This window comes from Odocoileus virginianus, chromosome 1 (genome assembly GCF_023699985.2).
Source record: "Odocoileus virginianus isolate 20LAN1187 ecotype Illinois chromosome 1, Ovbor_1.2, whole genome shotgun sequence".
In the NCBI taxonomy this organism is placed as follows: Eukaryota; Metazoa; Chordata; class Mammalia; order Artiodactyla; family Cervidae; genus Odocoileus; species Odocoileus virginianus.
In genome coordinates this window covers 43,354,257-43,379,734 of record NC_069674.1, presented here as the reverse complement: position 1 = coordinate 43,379,734, position 25,478 = coordinate 43,354,257, and the positions used below count along the sequence as shown (strand labels likewise).

Genomic DNA, 25,478 nt, shown 5'->3' with positions numbered 1-25,478 from the left:
GGGTTAGAATCTGCCCCTCTAACTTATTAGTTATGTGGCCTCCAACTAATACTTGTGCTCAGTTTTGTCTGACTCTCTACGACCCCCATGGACTAGTCCACCAGGCTCTTGTGTCTGTGGAGTTTTTCACGGAAGAGCACTGGTGTGGGTTGCCACTTACTCCTCCAAGAAATCTTCCTGACTCAGAGACTGAACCCACATCTCCTGTGTTGCAGGCAGATCAAACCTGCTGAGCCACATTCTTACCTTCTCCTAAGGGCCAATTTCCCTTTTCTCTAAGTTGGGGAAAATAACAGTATCTATCTTATAATCTTGCTTTAAATATTAAGTGGCATATTGTAATAACAGATTTCATGAGAGTGACATAAAAATAAGCATTTAATGATCAGTATTGATAGCTTTATGAAGACTCACTTTAAATGCTATGAAAGTGTTAGTTGCTCAGTTGTGTCCAGCTCTTTGCAATAGCATGGAATGTAACCCACCAGGCTCCTCTGTCCATGGGATTCTCAGGGAAGAATACTGGAGTGGGTTGCCATGCCCTTCTCCAGAGGATCTTCGTGATCCAGGGATTGAACCAGCATCTCCTGTATCTCCTGCATTGCAGGTGGATTCTTTACCACTGAACCACCAGAGAAGCCTTAAATGTTATAACTATATTACAGAAATCTCATGATATTGGTTTGAACTATCAATTTACATGGAATGTTGCATATTACAATTCTTTATATACATCCACATAAACACACACACACACACTCATATATATGTGACCAAAAATAACCTCCTATATTTTCACGATCATAACAATTTATCCTTATCTCTTGCGTATCTATCTTATTCTGATGAACATTGAGTTTGTGTATATACCACTGAATAATTTCATGTGCTGAACATTTTTTTCCTATGCTCTACAGCTAGTTTTTAGAAGACTTGTTTCCTTTTTCCAAATTGCTTGTACTTGCAGCTCCTACTAAATGAGAGGAAGCCACAGCTCTCACTCCTTTGTTATAGGTAACTGGGACTTGGCTAGAACCCTGGCTCTTGTTTTGTGTGGTATATTCTTTCCCTTCTTGACAGAGAAATTACAGTTAGAGAATCTGTCACTTTGAGCCCAGTAAAGCCAGAGCCTAGAGTGGCCATGTTGTAGTCTAATACATTCCAAAATAGACAAAGGCATGATGGAAAGATATAATAGAATGGCATTTGAGTGCCAAAGAAGGAGAGATGGAAATCATCTAAACTACTGACAGATAAAATCATCTAAATGCAAAACTTTCTTTTTTCTAGTGTCAGTCCTTTCTGCAGCCTAACCATACTTCCTGCCAGGTCTTTAAATTGAGATATACTATGCCCTTCCATGAAATCATCTCTACTTTGAGCAAATTTCTGTTACTAACAAGAAAGTCATCCTTGTTGGAGACTACATCCATATCTTCTTTCCTTTTGTGTGCTTGTAGCTATATGAGCATCTTTTTCAGCTTCTCTTATGCATAACTGCTAGCTCAGTGCCTCACACAGAACAGTATTAGCAATCTGGATAACCCTTAATTGTTTTGAAAGGGGAAGTTCTAGTCACTCAGTCATGTTGAATTCTATGATCTCAGAGACTGTAGCCCACCAGGCTCCTCTGACCATGGAATTCTCCAGGCAAGAATACTGGAGTGGGTAGCCATTTCCTTCCTCAATGTACCTTCCCGACCAAGGTATCAAACCTGGGTCTCCTGCATTACAGGCAGATTCTTAACTGTCTGAGGCACCAGGGAAGTCGATTGTTTTTACCATTTATAATCTTGAATTTAATACTGTGTTGCTCAGAATACTGAAACAGACATATTTAACAAGAGAATTTAAATTGATTTTCTTTGAGAACTTTGGTAGCATTTTGTAAAAATCCTTGAGATTTTCTCTAAGCCCATGGATTGGGATAAACCTGTGCTGGGAATTACTAAAGTTGACTGAAGTATAATAAGGAGCATAATTGGCTTTTCTTATTAGTAATTCACATGCATTTGGAAAAAGCAAAGCTATTTCCTGAGTGGAAACCTTAGTAAATAATAATTTTTGTGAAGTAGAGTTGTATTCCAAAGGTTTCACTTGTTAACCAAGAAGAAGGCAGATGTTCTTAGGTTGTCGGCCCAGAAACATTCTAAGTTTCAGATGTTAAATCCCAAGTGAACATTTCAAAGCTTTCACAGATGCATGTTTTTAAAACTACAATTTAAGTGAAATGGAAAATAGAACATGAAATGTAATTTAAAAATCTTGGCCCTGTGAAGATGGCAATGGCATGACTCTAAGGGAAAGTGATGCTGGGTAACAAAGTACATAAAGAATCTAGAAGAGAAAATAGAGTGTAGAGGTTACCAGCCAGATGGAGTCAAGCAGCATGGACTTCAAGTGAATTCTGTAAAAGTGATTTTTAGTTGTATACTTCTGAGCAAGTTACTCAGCATCTCTCAGCCTCAATTTTCTCATCAGAAAAAAGTACATTGTGGGTACAAATAGTAGCTACAGGGCTTCAGGGGAAATTAAACCATATTATTTAAGTAAAGGGCTTAGTGTAATGCCTGACATGTGAAAATCTCATAATTTATGTGGGCGGATGCTGTTCTTATTTTGTTGTAGTCATTATAGGCAGATTTTCATCTGATTTTGTTTTATGACTCATAAATTGCTGGAAAGGACTACAAATCTTCATAATTTATTTATAAATAAATTGTGCTCGAAACTTGAAAGGGCAAACATCAACATGTTAACAGGGATCTTTGCTAATAAATTAGCTAAATAAATATTTTTAATTCTTTCTACTTTGTGCAATCAAAATGGCCATAATGCTCCCCTCAGTTTTTAATGAACTTTAGACAAGTTTCTTCCTCACTATAGACCCTGGACCTTCCTTTCCTTAGAGCATTTATTTCAGAAAATATGCAATTTGTAAATATTTTCTCTGTCAGTTTAAGATGTAAATGTTCTATATTCCAGAAATGTCTTTCTTAAGACCTGAGAGTCAGTCCTTTGAAATACAATCATGAGATGAGAAAGAGTCCCTATCACCCAGTCTCTGGGGGAGGATGGAAGCCTAATTTCAAGAAGGGACAATTGGTAAACACAGATGGCCTACTTCCATTGATGGGCCTCCCTGGAGTATCCTTTAGTATTATTTCATTAGCACATCCTAGCCTTTGAAAATCCTCCTGCTTTTTGTTTCACTGGAGTTACCTTCAGGGTCTCTCCCTTGTTGCAACAGTCCACCTCCTTTATTGAATACAATCTTCCTTGCTTGTTCAGCTTGTCCAGTGCAGTCTTTTCTTTTATATCACAAGCATATTTATGATAAAAATGAAAACACAAGGGGGGCATGTTTGTCTCTGAGTACATAAGAGAATGTTTGCTAGCTAAAATATCTAAAGAAAAACTGAAGTTTGGTCTCTTAAAGCATTTGCCTTCAGACAGACTTCTTTCTTAGCAGATTATAGTAGTTTTATTTCAGCACAACCTGCCAGCTTCTGACACTTATCTCTAGGGATGAGGGAAGTGTCAGCCTCAAAGACCTAGTAACTGATTTTCAATATTTCATCATCATAAGTATGATAAACATAAACATTCTATAACCCCAAGGAAAAAAATGGCTTTGCTAATAAGTTTTCAAGCTCCACCAGATTATTTTATATATTCATATTTTCCCTTTTCTGGTATTATTTTTAAAAAAGAGTTTTTTTTCAGCCCACTTATGTTTGAACTTCATATGAACTTGATTCACTTATGGTTTCATACCTGTTATATTTGAATGTTGATGTATGCTTTTTTATGATCATAGTTATTCTAATAAGTTTGTAAAGCAACTAATGGTCACAAAGAGCCAGATATGACTGAGCACACATGCACACACACACACACACAATGGTTGGATGATTTTGTTTAGGAAAAATGATAAATGTGGCCTTCTGAACTTATCATTTCTAATATATTTAATAATTTTTGCCCAAGTTTTGTATTACCATGGTTAATAAGGTTTAGGAAATTTGATTAAAAATAGACAAAATGAAATAATGGGTAAATAGAGAACACCATTAAATAGCTGTTGATAGCTGAATTATCTAAACAGATTTCATTTTGTGAGACATAATTTATCTCCAAATTTCAGTTCATTGCATAATCAAATTATAGTTGTGTCTTCATATTTTTTGATTTGAATGTGAAAGCAGGTCAAATGCTTAATAAGGAAGAAAATAGAAAAAAAAAAGATAATCTTTGCCAAGGTCAAGAATCTCACTTTGCCTTTCTCTCTTCTTATTTCTGTCAAGTCCTGCAATCTTATTTCCACTGTACTTTTACTCACAACTGTGAATTGTATTTTTTTATTTATTTTGCCTAAAACATCCTCATATCAACTGATGTTCTCTTTTTTATTTTATAGGAGTAGTAAATGCTGTAATATTATGTGATTCTTACATTGAGAAGATAAAATTTTGAGGCACTGAGTTTGATGAATTCATTAGTTTCAAATGTTTCTTAAGACAAAAAAAACAGCAGAAATATTGTGGTAACTTTATCTTTTTCAAGTCAGCTAATTTCAGAACTGATGGTAAAGATAGTAATATGTGAAGGAATTAAAGCAAGACATCTTATGACATGACTATAACTTGCATATCATTCCCAGAAAGAAGCTACCATAGGCAATTTGAGTAGTTGTTAAGAACAAAGACTTGAGAATTAGACTTTTTTTTCCCTAAACTTATTAATAATCCTGGCAATATTATCACAAGGAACAGTTTATGTTCATTTGTACAGTTTTATCTAGGGATGAATTTCTAGATAAGGAACTGCAGAGTCAATGGGATAGTATATATAGAAATATAATTGCTGTTGCCAGATTCCCTTCTGAAAGGATTGCACCCCTTTTGACACACACCAAAAGTGATTGGATGTGCCATTTCCTCATACCTCCAGTACCACTGGGGAAATCCCATGGACAGAGGAGCCTGATGGGTTACAGTTCATGGGCTCGCAAAAAGAGTCACACAACTTGGTGACTAACCAGCAACAGTAATGATAAAACACAATGACAGGTCTGTTCTCTATGTCTGTGCCTACATTGCTGCCCTGCAAATAGGTTCATTAGTGCCATCTTTCTAGATTCCTTGTCAGGGGAAGGAGAGGTTGGGACAAACTGAGAGACTAGCATGTAAACACTTATATTACCATATGTAAAATAGATAGCAAGGGGGAATTTGCCACGTGACACAAGGAGCTCAACCCAGTGCTCTGTGACAGCCTCTGAGGGTGAGATGGGGTGAGAGGTGGGAGCGGGGTTCAGGAGGGAGGGGACATATGTATACCTGTGGCTGATTCTTGGTGATATATGGCAGAGGCCAATGCGATATTGTAAAGCAATTATCCTCCAATTTTAAAAAAAGTTAAAAAAACAAAATGACTGTTGGTTTGAAAAGTGAGAAAAATGGAGTCTCTTTAATGGATATATTTCTTTTTTTTTCATTTATTTTTATTAGTTGGAGGCTAATTACTTTACAAATCAATGAATATAGTAAAGTTGCAGGATATAAAATTAACACACAGAAATCCCTTGCATTCCTATACACTAACAATGAGAAAACAGGAAGAGAAATTAAGGAAACAATACCATTCACCATTGCAACAAAAAGAATAAAATATTTAGGAGTATATCTACCTAAAGAAACAAAAGACCTATACATAGAAAACTATAAAACACTGGTGAAAGAAATCAAAGAGGACACAAACAGGTGGAGAAATATACCGTGTTCATGGATTGGAAGAATCAATATTGTCAAAATGGCTATATTACACAAAGCAATCTATAGATTCAATGCAATCCCTATCAAGCTACCAATGGTATTTTTCACAGAACTGGATATATTTCTTTATGAATATGATTATTTTATTTTTAAAAGTAAAAATGAATCTAAGTCATTTTTCTTAGTGCATCTGCATTTCAACCTAAAAGTTTTAGTAATAAACATATTTGGAGATATTAATACAAAACACACAATGAATAATGCAGTTTTAGAAAAAAAGTATGAATATAACTAACCCTTTGTTTTAATATTTTTAAAACCATAAATAGCATTCCTCAATATTTTAAGTCATTTAAACGCTGGACGAATCTTATACAAATGTCATACATTTGCCTAAAGGCACACTAATGTTTGTATTCTACTTACATATCAAAATTTACTGAAAAACCTGAGAAAACTAATTTTGAAAAAACTTATTTTGACGTTTTAATAGTTTAAGATTTGTAAAGTATCTTGCTCTTTCAAAGTAAAATATAAGTTTGATCTCGGTGGTAATTCATCCACTTGGAATACTTTTCCAAGAAGATTTTGCAATCATTAAGAGAAAAAGAAAGAACATATGAAGTGCTATTTTTATTAGCAATGGCTATGGATGTTGATAAAATTGTGTTCAAGTAATTTCAATTTTGCAAGGAATATGTTGCCAATCAAATTATTTGCTTGTTAAAAAAGTGCCAATTATTGAGAAAATAGCTAATGTGAGCCTAAGTTTCTATTATCTAGAAAATAAAATTTCTGAAAATAAACTCTTCTCTAAAAATAAATAAAATCCAGTTTATTTTAGGAGATAAATCAAGAGTTAATATTAAAAGAGAAGATGTTTGCCCAACCTTGCCTAAAATCCACTTTTAATCAAGTATATACTCAATTACAACTGTGGTTTCCGAGACTCTTAAAATTAGCAACAAAGCATGTGATATAGTTTCTCACAATGCATCTAATAAATGGAGCTATACTTTTGAAAAACAAAAACAGAATAAAAGTATTTTAAAAGACCACATCATTTTCACTTGCAAAAAACCAAGACTTCTGACTTTCTTTCTTTCTTTTTTTTAGTTTTATGCAAAAACAGTGCTTCTTTTTTATTTTTGGCTGGGTTGGAGGTGGGGTGGGATGTCCAAACACTTAACTATATTTCTCTTATTTCTTTTCTCTGCAGTACCTCCAGGCAAAGATAGGCAAAATGTAGAAAAGGCCATGAATCTCATATCTGCCTAATGTTGTTTTGTGTGAACAATGCTGGGGAAACACTTGAAATAAGAGATTTTTTTATCTGTTGATTTCTGAAATTAGTTGTGCATTAATTTACTCTGGGGGATTCTATTCAGAAAGAATATCCAGGGCTTGATTTGTTAACAAAGTCAGGCTTTATTCAGTTAGACTTGCTGTAGGAAAGTTGGGAATGTTATAGGTAAGTCAACATCTTAATAGAAATACAAGCATATCATTTTATTATGCTTTACAGATTTTGTACTTTTTAGAAATTGAAAGTTTGTAAGACCCCCTTAGCTATTAGATAATGTTTAACTGTTTTGCAACAAAGTAGTTTTAACTAACGTATGTGTATTTTTAAAGACATAATGTTATTGCACACTTAATAGAGTTCAGTAGAGTATAAACAGAACTTTTATATGGAATAGGAAACCAAAAAAAAAATTATTATGACTTGCTTTATTTTGCTATCCACCTTATTGTAGTGATCTGGAATTGAACCTGAGGTATCTCCAAGGTATGCCTATTCTACAAGTTTATCCCAGAAGCACTAGAGGTTCTTGAGTTTCGTATTTATTACTATCAGTTAAATGAAACTGGATATTCCTCCAAATACCGTATGTCTTTCTCTCACCACTACTGTCTGCTTCTTTACAGCTTTCCTTGACCATGTTATGTATTTCTCACTGGGAAAATATCTCATGTGGTGTGTAAATATGGAATTAATACTGCCCTTAACCTGAACTTACAAGAACAAGGTGATTTGTCTCTCTGGGGTTGAAAAACTTTCTAGAAAACTTCATGTATTTTGAATTTGTGTGTACATGATTTGTCTCAGGGACTTTACCTCCACCATTATAGCTTGACAGTAACCAAAGATGAGATGTAATCAAGTGGGTGTAGCTATATTCCGGTAATACTTCATTGACAAAAATGGGCTGAAAACCAAATTTGACCCAGGGACCTAACTCTAACACTGTATACCTAAGTAGAAAATCAATTCCAAATCTTCTTGAAAGAATTAGTAATTTTAAATGAAGGCCTTTCTAATGTTGTGGAGTAAAAGGATCTGTAAATTTCTCACTATCCTGCATCGCCGTCCAATGCCTTAGATCTTGTAGAGGAGAATTTTATATTTGAAGGAAGCCATGCTCTTGATTGAACACTAACTGCACTCATCTCTTTTGACAACATTTGGCAACTTCATTTGGGCAGACACTGCTAGTCAGCTACTCACTGGCCGTTCCACCATCTTTCCTTATGACAAAATCCAGGTTTGTATAAGGTATGGCCACACACCTCACTAAAATCTTGAATTTCTCATACCTCTTTCTTAAATGTCAATAGCATGTGACATCCTCTAGCAAAGGATATTGCAATGAAGTCTACTTGGTCCAGTTTCCAAAACGCTGATGTCTTTAAGATAAAAATAGTAGAGTCAGCTTTTATCCTTGGCTCTTCCTTCTTCTTACTTGGAGAGCAATTCTGATAACTCATATTTCTCAAGTATATTGCAACCAGAAGGATAAAGTGGCAAAAAACTGATAGCTGAAAGAAGATTGGGCTGTGGACTTCCTTAAGAAGGCATAATTACCATTGCTTGCTTGACTATAGATTCTTGGTTAAGAGTGAAATAAACTTCATTTGATTATGTCGCTATAGCCAAGTTTCTGATACATATAGCTCAACTCATTATTAATTGGTATCTGGTATCATGAGCTTTAAAACATCAACTCTATTTGTATGAGTCACATGATACAAAATTCAATTTGATACCAGAGTCTAATTTTATTGATTTTTCATGTCTGTTTCTATCTCTATTTTAATAGTTTCTTCTTAAAGACAGTTCTATTTCAGAAAAGCATTTAGACAGGGAATTGAAAAAAATCTCAGAAACACTTTCTCTGTGCTAAGTAAGAAAATCTTAGTTTGCAGGTTTGTTCAGGTTAAATACTTTTGCCTGCAATATTCTCAGCAGGCATTGCTGACCCTAAACTAGGGTATGAAAGAGTGGGAGGATGAAGTGGAAACTGCAAGAGCTTTTAAAAATCAATATAATGCTAGGTTGTATAAGATGCTGAAATACAAGAAATTGCTCTTAAAGAAACAGCTGGAGAGCTGGGTCAGAGTGTATTAGGTCAAGTTTTCTTTATGAACTGAACTAGGAGGAGTTGACCGTGGAGGCATCACACAGCTGGGAAAGAAAGCTACAGAGCAAATAATAACCTGCTAAATAAAGATTGTGTCATGACAGAAACCAAGCAGTCTTCCAGGAGGGCATGGAGGTTGTCCATGGGATTTCTTAAGATTTTCTTTTAAGACTCCTAGAACCTAGTGCAGAAACATTTATTTCCTAAAATGTCCCCACAAGGAATGTGATTAATTCTCTTGATATTTAAAAACAAATAGTTTGTTTTAATGCCTTGGTCTTCTACACATGTAACCGGGAGTGTTAGAAATAAAAATTAGCCTCACAGAAAAATCTCCATAATGATTTTTCTCACAATACCCATTCTAACTCTCCTGATAACCAAAATCTCCTGATACCCATTCTAACTCTTTATTTTGATATTTGAAAGTATTTATAAAAGAAAGGTTTATAAAATATTTGAGCACTTTTTGGCATAAATAAAATTTTTAAGAGAAATTATAGGTAATTTCCAAAATAGACTATAACGTATGAAACATTCTGGCACCTTCCAATATTTTTCTATGGAAATAATTTTGAAACTTTGTTGCATGAAGAAAATTGTGTAGATTTTCCTGGTCTAGAATCGTTCTATTGTTTCTCATATTGATTTTATTCTCCATGGTCTAGGCTGTTATAGAAAGCAAAATGACTTTTTCTGAGGTCTTATTAACTAAGTATTAGTCTAATCCATGTTTACTCAAGACTTAATCTTTAATTAATGAATTTTCATTTGCTCATTTCAGAAATTGTAGATTTCTCTAAACCTGAACATACTATCTGTAGATAGTTCAAGGGAATTAATATTATTCTAACATGGCAGGCGTGTTCTTATCACACTATGAACATGAAGAAGAGCAGAGATTGAAAGCCCTTTGACTTCTCCTACAAAACCAGTATAAAAAGCAATTCAAGTGCCAATCACCAAAGTACTTCCTTTGTATTGCTGTTAATTATTTCACAACAGTAATCACTAGAGATATTTATATAGTATTGGCTATATTCCTATCTGATTTAATGTGGCTTACAAAGGCATTACAAACCTTAGCTTTGGTTATGCCATAGTGCAGAAAATAAACCTTGCAGTTAAACCAAATAAAAGTCTGTGCCTGTATCACTGCTGACTTGGATCCTGACCATAATATCTAAAGGATGGAAGGATCTGGGTAACTTCTCAGAAATAATGGGAACACTGCAACCATCCATTTGCTATTTGAAGACAGGGAATCATGGGCCTTGGAAGGGGATGGTTGGTTGCCTTGCTTGGGGCATATACTTTAATTACCTAGTTATATGCTCCTCTGTAAGCTGTGGAAGTGTTCCAGGCTACTTTGAGTTAGAAAGAATATTATTTTCTGCATGAACCACTCTTTCAGGTTGTCCTAGAATCTAGCAACATCCCCATCCTAGCATTTAGACAATGGTATATTCAGGCTTGGCTCTTTCTCTTTGGAACATCAGGTTCAGCCCATCAAAGAATCCAAATATGAGCCCAATATGGCATCTCCAGGTCCTAATCATTGAAGCACAGTTGACTGACTACCAGCAATTAAATCTAGAGACCAGAAATTCATGTTCCAGCATGTGTAAGAAGAAACTTCCAGATCCTGTTGTTAAGTATTTAACTTAGTGCTGGAGTGTGAAGAAGAAGTTTGAGATAGAGTATCTACCCCAGGTTCATTTCTTCTCAGCTATTTTTAGCTTGCTTGTGGCCTGACTGATCCTTGGAGCAGGGAATCATATTGAGAGATTAGACTCAAATGCATTCATTCCAGGGACCTCCTTCTGGTCAGTAGCCTGAACTGTAGCTTCAAAAATGGGAGGATTGTGAATTCCCCAGGGCTTCCTAGGTGGCCTAGTGGTGAAGAATCTGCCTGCCAGTGCAGGAGATGCAGGTTCCATCCCTTGGTCTGGAAGATCCCCTGGAGGAGGAAATGGCAACCCATTTCATATTCTTGCCTGGGAAATTGCATAGACAGAGGAGCCTGGTCGGCTATAGTCCTTGGGGCCACAGAGTTGGACACGAATGAGCAACTGAGCACAGTGAGTCCCCAGGTGCTCCAGTACTTAGGACTCCACGCTTCCACTGTAGAGGGCACAGGTTCAATCCCTGCTTGGGGAACTAAGATCCTGCATGCTGCATGGGGTGGCCAAATTTTTTTTTAATAAGGACTTTTTAAAACAACAAAGGGATCTATATATATCCCTATATATAGCACAGGAATCTATACTTACTATCCTGTGATAAACCATAATGGAAAAGAACTTGAAAAAGAATTGTACATATATGTACAACTGAATCACTTTGCTGTACAACAGAAATTAACATAACATTATAAATCAACTATATGTCAATAAAAATGTTTTAAAAAATAAAATGAAAGTCTTAAAAATATTTTATTTTATTTCACTATCTGTATTTGTACAGTTTCTAGACTGCAGTAAAAATGATGGCATGCAAAAAAACAGGAAATAAAGAAAGTCCCATTTCAACATGGAGAATTTTTTTGACACATACTACTTTTTATATAATTTAATTCTTAAGTCATGATCATATTGCTGTTCAAATTATATCCACTCCTGTTCTCAATTATTGTTTAACGATCTATAAATGTCTTCCAAATCATTTTGGCACAACACATTTCAAGACAATTAATTAAACATTTCAAGACTTTTAATTTCACAAAGTGGAACTGTTTTCAGTGTCTAGACTTTTACATAAACACTTCTCATTTTTCTTTAATGAAGATTAGACGTCCTGTTTTCAAGTCACAGTTCTTTTCTTGGCCTCTTCTTTGATGTGGATCAAGTCATTTAACCTTCTATGTGTTTGGTTCTTCATATCTAATATGAGGTTAATCATTTTGACCTTTTGCATTGGGGTTTTATTCTGCTGTGAAGAAAAACATTAATGCCTGCAAAGTGCTCTGGGATCTATGGATGAGAGTCTAGAGATGGAAGGAATTATTCTATATCAGAGAGGAAAACGTAAATACGCTTGAGTAAATTCATCTCACATGTGTGTTCTGCTTCAGTGAAGGTGAACGGAGAGTGTTTACTGGAGTGGGATGCTGTTTGCAGGCATGTTCTGACTCAGAAGCAATAATATTGGGAGTACTGCTATTCAAAACACATGGAAACTCACTGCCCTGATCAATTTGCCTCTTTATTTATTCATAGCTGAATTCCAGTTTTGCAATGCATGTGCCAAGCATTCTTGTTGACAGGTAGGGAAGTAAAGATTGCTTAATTTGTGCTGTTAAAATGAACCTGAAAAAAAAATTAAATCCCACATATTTCACAAAGGTATTTAAACAAGTTTACCTCCATAAGCCTTATTTTGTTTATTACTGAGAGAGAATAAAATGCGCTGTGAAAGTTGGAAAAGATACCTAAGAGCTGTTGATACTTTTCTTTCTTTCCCTTGACCTCTGCATTAGTCTTTTACTGCACTGCTTTTAACCTGGGCAAAGACCAAGTTAGGTAGCTGCCATTCAGGACCATGAAGAATATCTCTCTAACATTTCTCTTAAATTTGTTTTACAAATACAAGGATATGAACTGAATGTCCCTGTTTTCCTCTAGAAAATATTAGACATCTGATTTTTACCCTCTTCCCTGATTGAGTTCTATTTTGGATAATATTAATAACCCTATGATGAGATTTTTATGTAGGAGAATAAAAATTCAGACAAAATGATTCTGTTTACAGTGCTTTATTTAAAATGTGTCTGGGACAGAAGCTCATCAAGATTAGGAGACCACCTGAGATGAGATTAAGGGAGTGAAAGCTGTGCACACACCCTAGTCTTGTCAAAGATCCCACCCTTGAACCACTGTTAGAAACCCCCTCATCAATTCTTTAAGCTTGAGACACTTAGTTTTTCAGGCAGGAGCTAGCTATGTCCCCCTTTGCCTGGCAAAGCAATAAAGCTATGCTTTTCTACTTAAAAATATGGAAGGAGCATTCAAATTTTAGCTAATTGGGCAGTGATAAAGGGTAAAGCATATTCGGGGGTGGTTTTTAAGAAAAAATGTTGTTTAGTTGCCAAGTCATGTCCGACTCTTTGTGACCCCATGGTCTCAGCATGCCAGGCTTCCCTGTCTTTCACTGTCCCCTGGAGTTTGCTCATACTCATGTCCATTGAGTCAGTGATGCTATCCAGGTGTCTTTTTCCCAGTCATAAGACATGTCTATTCAGTGACAGCTTCTGAAAGGAGAAATTCAGTAGTGATGTTAAATCTAAGCAGTCCATTTAGCAGAGATGTGAATTTGTGTTTACCCACAGAAAAAGCATTTTCTCTCTTACTTTAGTAGGTGTGACCATGTCTCTTTAGACTCTTGGGCAATAGGTGGAAATTAAAGGCCAAGCTGAAATGTAATATGTACCAATGAACAGTTCAGTGGATTCTGTTGGCAAGAAAACTCATCTTTCTACAAGCCTTCAGTTCAGTTCAGTTCAGTTCAGTCACTCAGCCATATTTGAGTCTTTGCAACCCCATGGACTGCAGCACACCAGGCCTCCCTGTCCATCAACAACTCCCGGAATTTAGTCAAACTCATGTCCATTGAGTTGGTGATACCATCCAACCATCTCATCCTCTGCCGTCCCCTTCTCCTCTCACCTTCAATCTTTCCCAACATCAGGGTTTTTTCAAATGAGTCAGCTCTTTGCATCAGGTGGCCAAAGTATTGGAGTTTCAGCTTTAGCATCAGTCCTTCTAATGAATATTCAGGGTTGATTTCCTTTAGGATGGACTGGTTGGACCTCCTTGCAGTCCAAGGGACTCTCAAGAGTCTTTTCCAACACCACAGTTCAAAAGCATCAATTCTTTGGTGCTCAGCTTTCTTTTTTTTTTTTTTTTTTTTTTTTAATTTTATTTTTTATTTGTTGGAGGCTAATTATTTACAACATTGCAGTGGTTTCTGTCATACATTGAAATGAATTAGCCATGGATTTGCATGTATTCCCCATCCCGGTCCCCCCTCCCACCTCCCTCTCCACCCCATCCCTCTGGGTCTTCCCAGTGCACCAGGCCTGAGCACTTGTCTCATGCATCCAACCTGGGCTGGTGATCAGTTTCACCCTAGATATACATGTTTCGATGCTGTTCTCTTGAAACATCCCGCCCTCGCCTTCTCCCACAGAGTCCACAAGTCTGTTCTATACATCTGAGTCTCTTTTTTCTTTTTTTGCATATAAGGTTATCGTTACCATCTTTCTAGATTCCATATATATGTGTTAGTATACTGTAATGGTCTTTATCTTTCTGGCTTACTTCGCTCTGTATAATGGGTTCCAGTTTCACCCATCTCATTAGAACTGATTCAAATGAATTCTTTTTGATAGCTGAGTAATATTCCATGGTGTATATGTACCACAGCTTCCTCATCCATTCGTCTGCTGATGGGCATCTAGGTTGCTTCCATGACCTGGCTATTATAAACAGTGCTGCGATGAACATTGGGGTGCACGTGTCTCTTTCAGATCTGGTTTCCTCAGTGTGTATGCCTAGAAGTGGTATTGCTGGGTCATATGGCAGATCTATTTCCAGCTTTTTAAGGAATCTCCACACTGTTTTCCATAGTGGCTGTACTAATTTGCATTCCCACCAACAGTGTAAGAGGGTTCCCTTTTCTCCACACCCTCTCCAGCATTTATTGCTTGTAGACTTTTGGATAGCAGCCATCCTGACTGGTGTATAATGGTACCTCATTGTGGTTTTGATTTGCATTTCTCTGATAATGAGTGATGTTGAGCATCTTTTCATGTGTTTTTTTGCCATCCGTATGTCTTCCTTGGAGAAATGTCTGTTTAGTTCTTTGGCCCATTTTTTGATTGGGTCATTTATTTTTCTGGAGTTGAGCTGGAGGAGTTGCTTGTATATATTTGAGATTAATCCTTTGTCTGTTGCTTCATTTGCTCAGCTTTCTTTATAGTCCAACTCTCACACTACTGGAAAAACCAGAGCTTTGACTCAACGAACCTTTGTTGGTAAAGTCAAGTCTCTGCTTTTTAATATACCTACTAGCCTTAGAAAGATCTCAATTGTCTTTTTTGTTTGTTTGTTTCTTCTCTAAGGTTATCCGGCTCTGAGCCAAAGAACCAGGCAGGACTTATCATCTAGCTATAATAAAGGAAGTTCTGTATTCTTTACCCAAAGGGATCTAACTTAATCCCTAGTAGCTGCTATCAGCATAAGGACATTTTCCATAATGCTTATTTATCTCTAAAAACATGCACATAAATGATCTTCTTGATGGTTGCAACAGCCTAGTGAACTTGTTGGGGACCTGCATCATCTCCACTGGGCAAATAAGGAAATTGTAATACAAAGAAACATATCCAATATCATTACTGTTCTATGACACACACATATGTATAAGATACATTTTGTTTTACAGAGAAATTTTGAGGAAAACAAATTTTTATTTTTCATCACAAACAAACAGCTATCTGAAGGTTTAAAAGGAAAATGTTTTGTTTTGGTAGTGCAAATATGATATCCTATATATTGGAAGGCAGTAGGATATCATAGGGCCTTCTTGGTGGCTCAGATGGTAGAGCATCTGCCTGCAATGCAGGAGACCTGGGTTCGATCTCTGGGTTGAGAAGATCCCCTGGAGAAGGAAATGGCAACCCCCTCCAGTACTCTTGCCTGGAAAATCCTATGGACAGAGGAGCCTGGTAGGTTAGAGTCCATGCGGTCTCAAAGAGTTGGACACAATTGAGCTATAGGTTCGATAGGTTCTAATAACCAAGGGCAAAAGTGAAAGAAGTGAAGGTTGCTCAGTCGTGTTCAACTCTTTGTGACCCCATGGACTATAGCCTTCCTGGCTCCTTTGTTCATGGAATTCTTGAGGCAAAAATGCTGGAGTAGGTAGCCATCCCCTTCTCCAGGGGATCTTCCCAACCTAGGGATTGAACTCAGGTCTCATTGCAGGCAGATTCTTTACTGTCTGAGCCACCAGGGAAACCCAAGAATACTGGGGTGGGTAGCCCATCCCTTCTCCAGGGGAACTCGCTGACCCAGGGATCGATCCAGGGTCTCCTGCATTGCAGGGAGATTCTTTACCAGCTTAGCCAGCAGAGAAGCCCAAGGGCCAGCTTCAAATAAAATTTATCAAGGAAAAGTTTGACAACAAATCAATGCTTTAATCCTAAATTTATTATTTTCTTCAGTAGTGACATATGATCTTGGATTCACAGAAAATACAAACATTTCCATAAAACATTATAAATTATTCAACACAAGGTAAGGAATGTACTCAACATGCTTCCCTTTTCTATCCTCTCCTTTAGAAAAGGCTCCACCCACTGACCTTGTAAAACTGTCCAGATGTCTTAGTCATCATTATGGTTACTATTTCTGGTGTCATTGTTTTTTGTAGATATATATGTGTGTGTATATGTATATATATATATATATATATATATATATATATATCCATCTACCTGTTAATACTTTCCTTTTGTCCAATGATATTCTTTAATGTTTCTTATCATGTGGTTTTCTGCTGTTGAATTCTTTCAGATTTTAGTGTTTGCTATTGTCTCTATTTCACCCTTTTTTAAGGATATGTTCACTGGGTCTAGAATTTGATTTTTTTAAGTTTTAAATTTTCTTTCAGAAATTTGAAAATGTTACTCCATTATATCCTCAATTGCTTGTTTCTAGTGAGAATTCTGCCATCCTCATATTCGTTCTTCTGTACAGAAATATGTCTTTTCTCTCTGGATACTTTTTTAAAATTTTCACTTTTTTCCTGGCTTTGAAAAATTTGATTATGCTGAGCCTTGGTGTAGTTGTCTTCACGTCACTTGTGCTTGAAGTTTTTTTTTTTTAGGGGAGAAGGAAGAGAATCGGTATATTTATAGTTTTCAGAAAATTTGAAATATTATCACTGACTACATTTTCAAATATTCCTTTCTTTTTCTTCAGAGACTCCAACCACACATTTGTCCACTGTCTCTTTTCTACATTTTGAATATATGGTATGCAGTTATAATTGTCTTAATATACTTTTCTGCCAATTCTAGCATCAGTGTCAGTTCTGTATTGGTTTTGATTGGTTGACTTCCTATTTTTGGATGTGTTTTCTCATTTCTTTACATGTCTAAAAATCTTTGATTAGGTCTCATTTATTTTTCCTTGTTTGTGAAAGTTTATATTTTTATAAATATTCTTGAGTTTGGTTCTGAAATGCAGTTTAGTTGCTTGGAATCAGATTTATACTTTTAGCTTTGATAAAATGATAAAAATCATTTCTTAGGCAAATGTAAAGTAGTGCTCAATATATGGCTAATTCTTCTCTGCTGAAGCAAGACTCCCTGAATTCTCTACTCAGTGTCCCAAGACCTTTTCCAATTTTGTTGGTAAGCGCAGGCACTATATCTGGTTCTATATGAATGCTAGGCATTGTTTCCTTTAGTTATTTCAGGTGGTTATTTTCTTGGCCTGGAATAGTTGCCTTACACACATGTAGTGCTGATGAGTATGCTGAACTTTGAAGGACCCCCTCTGCAGATCTCTGCAGGGATTTCCTTGTGTAGTCTTGAGCACTCAGCTTTGGCCAAGGCAAGACTGTGACTTCAGGTCATTTTCTAGTTTTCTGTGTTCCTTAAAAATATTTCAGCTTTGCTGATTTCCTCAACACAGCAATTCTCCATCCCCACCCCCAGTCTATCTTAACTTTTTCTGTATGCTTCTAAAGCAGCTTGTCCACTCTTAAGAAACTCAATCCTATATGTTAAAAATATCTGTTCACTTGTTTGTCTCCCTTGAGGGAAAGGTAGTTGATGTGTGCATTTCTATATCTGCAGTACATAGTAGGAATTAACAGTATTTGTTGTAGGATGAATGAGACAAAATTCTCAATCATCTCTGTAACTCAGAAATAGGAGTAAAATATTAAAAAATGAAAGGCTAATGAAAGAACCAGGTATACCTGGAAATTTCAAACAAGATTTGAATAATGAGATTCATCAGATGTTGTGAGTAAATGAGAACAGGTTTCCTCTCGTGGGCTATTCAGGTTTTATATCCTAGTAATATCAAATATTAAATAAATGTATCATAGAATATTTTATGTTCAGTAGTAATTGAGAGTAAAAAATAAAAATAAATCCCTCTCCTCTTTATCAAAGTAGCCATGGTCTCTCTTTCACTCAGTTGAACTGCATTCTCTGTGGGCTCTTGTATTATGTTGGACAATTTCTAAAATGTCTTTGCTCATAAGATAATTAAACCCAGTAACTAGATAATTATGCATATGGGGGATGAGGAAGTGAGAGTAGGAGGGTAAGTAGAAATGGGGATTTTTATAAGCCTCTCAGTCTTCTGACCAAGGATAGCCTTTAAGGTTTAGGTCATGCAGCTCTAGAGAGTTATCAGCTCTAGAGAGTTGTTGATCCTTTTTTTCTTTTTTTTTTCTGATAACACATGGGCCACAGTTTGACTTTTTGAAGTCTCCTGTTTTTTAAAAGGCTCTGAAACATTTGTCAAAAACCAAATTTAGGTTGACTCTACTTTTCTCTCTGTGGTTGTTTCTAGTTCTGTGAAACTCTTGCTCTTTCTGCTCAGAATATTTTCTTTGAAAGAGTATTCTGTTTCCCTCCTTAGATACTTAGCCTGGGAACAGTCATTTGACTACAATCTCCTCTGAACATGTTCCTTTTCAAAAAGGAAACTAATGATCATTAAAGGTCTTGGCCCTTATTCTGTAGGTGAGAAATAGTATACCACAATGTAATTGCCTATTTTGCCTTTCCTGGAAAATGTCTTTTTGTATTTGATTTGGGAAATAAAAGCAGATTAAATGACACAGATTTCAGGTAGTTTAAAATCATTTTATATGGGTTTAGAGGGCTACTCTTCAAATATACTCTTAAATCAGGATTAAGCCCCAAACTTCAAAATGCTCATTTGGTTGTGGCTGTATCTCAATTTGTTCATTATCATTAGGCTTCCCTGGCGGCTCACATGGTAAAAGAATCCGCCTGCAGTGTGGGAGATCTGGGTTGGGAAGATCCCCTAGAGGAGGGCATGTCAACTCACTGCAGTATTCTTGCCTGGAGAATCCCCATGGACAGAGGAGCCTAGCGGGATATAGTCCATGGGGTTGCAAAGAGTTGGACACAACTGAGTGACTAAGCACAATGGCATATTCTGAAGCAGTGATCCAAACAGCTAATGAGTAGCATCCAACCTTCACATAAGCCAATTGTTTTAGAGACAAGATTAATTCAAAGAAGTTGTAGGCCAAACCTCTATCCTGAATTTAAATCCTTGACCCATTCTTTTTCTCCTGAATACAATATAGAAATCAGAGTTGGATAAATATCTCCATGAGAGAAAAAAAATGAATTAAGAATTGCATTTAGAGCTTTGAACTAAATCTTACACAATAACAGATTTCTTTACTGAAATAAACTCATTTTACCCAGTGTATTTCATCATACCAATTTTCAGGAATAAAAGTAGTTATGTTTTTATAAGTGAGAGAGCTGGTGACATTGCATGGAGGGAAGTGCATTGCATAACTTTCTCTCCCTTTATACCCATTCATATATTGCACAGTATCCTCCATTTGTGTTTTCACAGGCACAGAGATTATTGCAATTACATACCCAGGGTGGTCCTGGTAAGGACTGCAGTCCAGCTTTGCAGTACAATTCTGTAGTGATTGTGACAAGCTTTGATAAATAACCCAGTTGACAATTAAATTGATCTTGGAGCAGAGAAGAGCATTGATGGAGAAGGTTCTTCTCTATCCAGAAAGTCACCTCTGTACCCTGGACAGAGTTTAATAATGAAGCTTTTGGATGGAAAAAAGATATATTACTTATTCATCGTGTCCTTTCTGTTTTGCTTCTTTGTCCACAGAGACTGAAAGAATTAAAGCAACGTGAATTTGCTCGAAATGTAGCTTCCAAGTCATGGAAAGATGAAAAGAAACAAGAAAAAGCACTTAAGCGACTTCATCAGCTGGCTGAGTTAAGGCAACAGTCTGAATGGTAAGAATTCAAGGTGCCTCAGGTGGTTCAAAACTCTCTTCAGAGTCTCAGGAAATTTCAATGATATATTTTTTTTGGTTCTCTAAACAATGTAAACAAATTTAATTAATCAACAGATATATCTGAAGGTACATATTCCTAATAGCTAAAGGGTTATAAATTAATGAGTTTGACATCTGAGGTTTTTCTTGCCTAATATTGTTAATGTGTTCTTTAATGAAATGATTCAAGAATAATTCTAATATACAGGCATTTATTCTATCCAGGTGATTTATATGTATCTTATGCATCTCTATAGTGCTTCAACAGTAATTTTGTCTTATAATATTATTTTTTTAAAAAAATCATAAGTAACAATGCATCTTCTGGGAGAGGAAATAAATCTGTGCATTCCTCTGTACACACCTGAAACTAGAATAAATGGCACTATCATTGTCTGGATGACAAACAAGATGTAATTAATGCAGTTAAATTTACCACATGGTGCCATTTAAATTGATAATTGTAACAAGCATTACACTGATACATTCTTGTAGCTGAAAAATAGCAGTTTTACATGGGCTCAGAACTCCTGGATGTTTTGTAGTAAGGAGTTTGTTACCTGGAGCTCAATTACATTTGAGATTGTGATTTGTGTTCATATGAATCATAATGTAGAACACTAATGTAGCTAATTAATGTAGCTGACAGCAAGCTGGTGAATTGTGACATTTGTAGTTCTGTGCCAAAATTTAAACTCTTATTGTTTAAATGAAAAACAATATACAGTAAGCTTGGGAGAGAATGACTCAATTATAGTAGGAGAAGGCAATGGCACCCCACTCCAGTATTCTTGCCTGGAAAATCCCATGGACGAAGGAGCCTGGTGGGCTGCGGTCCATGGGGTCGTGAAGAGTCGGACACGACTGAGCGACTTCACTTTCATTTTTCATTTCCATGCATTGGAGAAGGCAATGGCAACCGACTCCAGTGTCCTTGACTGGAGAATCCCAGGGATGGGGGAGCCTGGTGGGCTGACTTCTATAGGGTCGCACCGAGTAGGACACGACTGAAGCGACGCAGCAGCAGCAGCAACAGAATATTAGACCTCATATTTACTTTAAAAAAAATATTTTTTAGGATCAATTTTGAATTAAGTTGCAGTTAGCAGTCACCTTGCAAGTACTCAAGTATTTTTGTCACTATTTAGAATATTTTAATTTGCTTATAAAGATATAAAAGAGATAATATGAAAAAATAAGTGAGAAATTTGGTATAAAGAAAAAAAATAATAAAGGTTAGAAGACCATGTGTCCAGAGGTAAGATTAATACAAAAATGCATGTTTTTAGGGCACATGCGATCACAGAAACAGGACACATAACTTGTACTGAACTTATTGTCAACACAATAAAGATCAAATTTATTGCCAATAAGATATCAGACAGGATATCTTCTCAAAGCAGGGCTTAGAAGGAAAGGTCTAATGATCATTAGGATGGTACACAGGAGATAATTGGGGGAATGTGTTAATTCCTGGATGATTAATTACAAAAAGTCAAATTAGAAAGGCAGGGCAAGTCTCACTGTAGAGAGACCCTTTATATAGGTTCTTTAAAGTCACACAATAAAAAAAAAAACTGAGTAGTCTTAATATACAGAATTTTGATTCCTTTGTTACTATGAAAGTTGTCACACTTCTACATTTCTCCTCACTCATTCCATATTTTCTTTTGGAAAAAGTAGACAAAGGATCAGAGGAGCCTTGATAGTGAGGACAGTGATGGTGATGATGCTTTCATTTAAAAGTTCTAAGTATACAGAGTTATCTAGGAAGTGGCTTGAATAAAATAAATGATAAACTCTATTAGGGTTGAGCTGCCTTTGGAAATCTTAATAACTAAATGAAAACAAAACTAGGCATTTTCTTCCATAGAGTAGTTATGCTCTCTGGGTCCCAATCCGATCATATTGTTAGGAAATGATAGGTATTCAACTTCCCAGATACAGAACTTGGAACTAGGAAAATTACTTCATTTTTTTTTTTTCTATTACCCACCATCTGCCCTCCAGACAATTGTTCTCTCAGATTAGTAGGCACTTGCCCTAAGGGAAGTCTGTTCATAGCATTATTAAATATTTTCATTTTGGCAACTGAATTGACAAGTGAAAAAAGCCATCTGTGTTACTTCTTCTCGGATAACCCTTCTTTGTCCTTTGTTCTCATAATGAGGGCTTCTGAGTAAGATGACATAGATAACAGAATTCTTCCATGATCCTATGGAGAGGAGAGGTGAATTTGCAGGTAGTAAGAATATTTGAATAAGATTAATTTTAAAAAAATGATGGCAGAAAATTGTTAATGAATCTTATAAAGCTCAGTCAACCTTAGCCACCTCTTAGGTAGATCAACACAACATGATTCTTCAGTAAAACAAATTATCTTATTGGGAAAGGAAAGAGATTCACTCTGTTCATAAATTTCTACTATGTATAAGTTTAATGCATCTTGATATGGACTTTTTTTTTCAAATTTTAAAAGTTGTGACCATTGCTTCTGAGAGTATGACATTCTTTATATAAGAGCTGAATAACGTAGAACATTAGGAAATTACATCACTTAAAGAAATCATGTTATTTTGATATGCTTTAATTCTTATTTGAAAAGTGTACTTTTTGCCCAGGAGAGAATTAAATTATGCAGGTTTTGAGTTACCAAGCATTGGATTTGGAGGAACTATTGAAATGGACAACCCATTAATAAGAGCTAAAGGTTAACTAATGTCATTTCAAAATTATAAATAAAAACAATTAGGTAAAAATACAGAAATAAACTAAAAATTATTCTAGAGGAGAAAGTGAAATTGTAAATGGGAATATAACAGCAAAGATTAAGCCTTTAATTATGTCACAAGGCATAAGCTTGAATTAAAATAATAAAATTTAAAGTATCACAAAAATAAAAATAAATTAGATTTAAGGTATAGGAAATTAAATTTCCTAGGCAATGAGATAAAAAGTTTAAAGCATAAATATAAGAAATAGATATGAATAATAAGGATAAAATGTTAACATTGTAAAAATATAATCATAAATGTATATTGAATTGTAAAGTGAGAACAGAATAAGGAGAAGAAGAGCAGAATGTAACACATAAGAGCAAAGAAGTTTAAACATATTTGGAATACTACAAAAGAAGCTTTTATACATATTAGAAAGATAAATGGTGAAGTGAAACAGCAATATAGAAAATAATATTTAGACTAACATAAAGAAAAAAAATGCACAAAACAATGCCAGAATAATAAGCAAAACCATTATTAAGGAAAAGAGAATATAAAAAATAGCCCAGTATCTACATCATAATGGAATAATTCAAGAAAGGAGATCAATGTGATGAATAAAAGTTTTCATTATGAAATAGTTACTGTAAGGAGCAGACACTTTAAAATTTTTCCAAATTTAGTTTTCCACAATATTCAAGAATACAACTCTAAAATTACAGACGTTATTAGTTCATAGAAAAAGAGCTATCTGAAATTATTAAAGACTGGTGACTAAAATTATTATGTATAAATCAAAATCCATATGGATATAATGAACAGATTGGACATTGAAAAATACTGAATCCATAAAATAGAAATTAAAAACAAATTCTTTTTCTGAACTAGAACAAGAGACTAAAAGAACTAGAGTATTAATATAAGTAATAAGACCAAAGCATATAATCATGAGAGCAAATAAGTTTAATGTATAAACTCTAGGATAAGATACTAGGACTGGGAAGGGCAATAATCAGATAAACCAGAGAAGAAAATGTATCTGAGCAAAGAAAGTTGAACTGAAAGTTCCCAGAAACGCTGGCAAAAATTAACAAAAAAAATCAATTTGTAACTATAGCTTGGTAAAGTGAGATATACACATAATTATTTGTATGTATTAAGTATAACAAAATACATATACATATATGTATATGTGAGTGTGAAAGTGAAAGTCGCTCAGTCGTGTCCAACTCTTTGTGACCCCATGGACTGTAGTCCATGGAATTCTTCAGATCAGAATCCCCTTTCCATTCTCTAGGGGATCTTCCCAACCCAGGGATCAAACCCAAGTCTCCTGCATTGCAGGCAGATTCTTTACCAGCTGAGCCACAAGGGAAGCCCAAGAATACTGGAGTGGGCAGCCTAGCCCTTCTCCAGCGGATCTTCCCAACCTAGGAATCAAACTGGGGTCTCCTGCATTGCAGGTGGATTCTTTACCAACTGAACTATCAAGGAAGCTCCACATATATGTATATGTATACATAATAAAATATATACATGTAAATTATGTATATATACATAGTTCATTGTTTCAAATAAATATAACAAAATATATTATGTATACATAAAAAGGAAAATTTATAAAATCATGCAAATGCACAAGTGGATTTGTTTCAATATGAATAAAAGTAGGCTAATTAAATATGTCTCTGTAATATTAAACATATAAAGAAAGTGAAGGAATGCAATGAAATTTGGTGAACACACGGAATGTCGTGACACCAGAGTTCTATGGCAGTTGATCAAATAGTTAAGTAAAAGCAATAAGAAAGAATTTGTCAGAACAAAGGCTAGGAAAGGATTCTTCCCCATTAGAATTTATGCTACATGTGAAAAGGATATCTGTTATTTTAGTACTATTTGTTCAAGCAATAAATAACTGCATAAAAATGAAGTAAAAATCTAAAATAGGAAAAGGCCAACAAAGCATGTCCAAAAATGTGGAGGGAAAGTAAAAAAGGAAAAGAAAGCCAGCTCGAAATCAACAAGCAAAGCAGCTGAAAGCAAGTCAGCTCAAAGCAAGAAAAATGAAAACAAAGCCAGCTCACAATGATGCAATTTATATTGTTTCCCCCTGCAATAAGATTTGTTTTATAGTATGTGTTTCACAGTACATTAGAGAAAATTTTAATCTAAAGAGTTTCATCTATTGTATATATCATCCTTTCCAGTTTCTGATTGAATTGCTACTCAAGCTCAAAAGAACAATCTTTAAAAATCTGTCAAAAAATCAAACATATATATGCAAAAAAGATAAAAGGAACATATTTTGACAAGTAAGAAGCTAAAAGAAGGGTTTCAGACTAATTGAAGACATTGAGGTGGCATGTAAAAATGTGTGTTACTTTCTTAGAATTGATCAAATTAGTGACAAGTCATAAAGACAGAACTGATCACCCTATTTCCTAAGAAAACAAACATGA

General features: G+C 35.3%; 1 protein-coding gene across 1 annotated transcript in view; it reads left to right on the top strand.

The window, feature by feature from the left end:
* The window catches only part of ZNF804B (zinc finger protein 804B), a 522,963-nt gene that overhangs the window by 486,135 nt on the left and 11,350 nt on the right, over positions 1-25,478 (top strand). Inside the window, 1 exon segment of the mRNA XM_070467413.1 lies at positions 20,125-20,255. Coding sequence (XP_070323514.1) covers positions 20,125-20,255 — 131 coding nt within the window.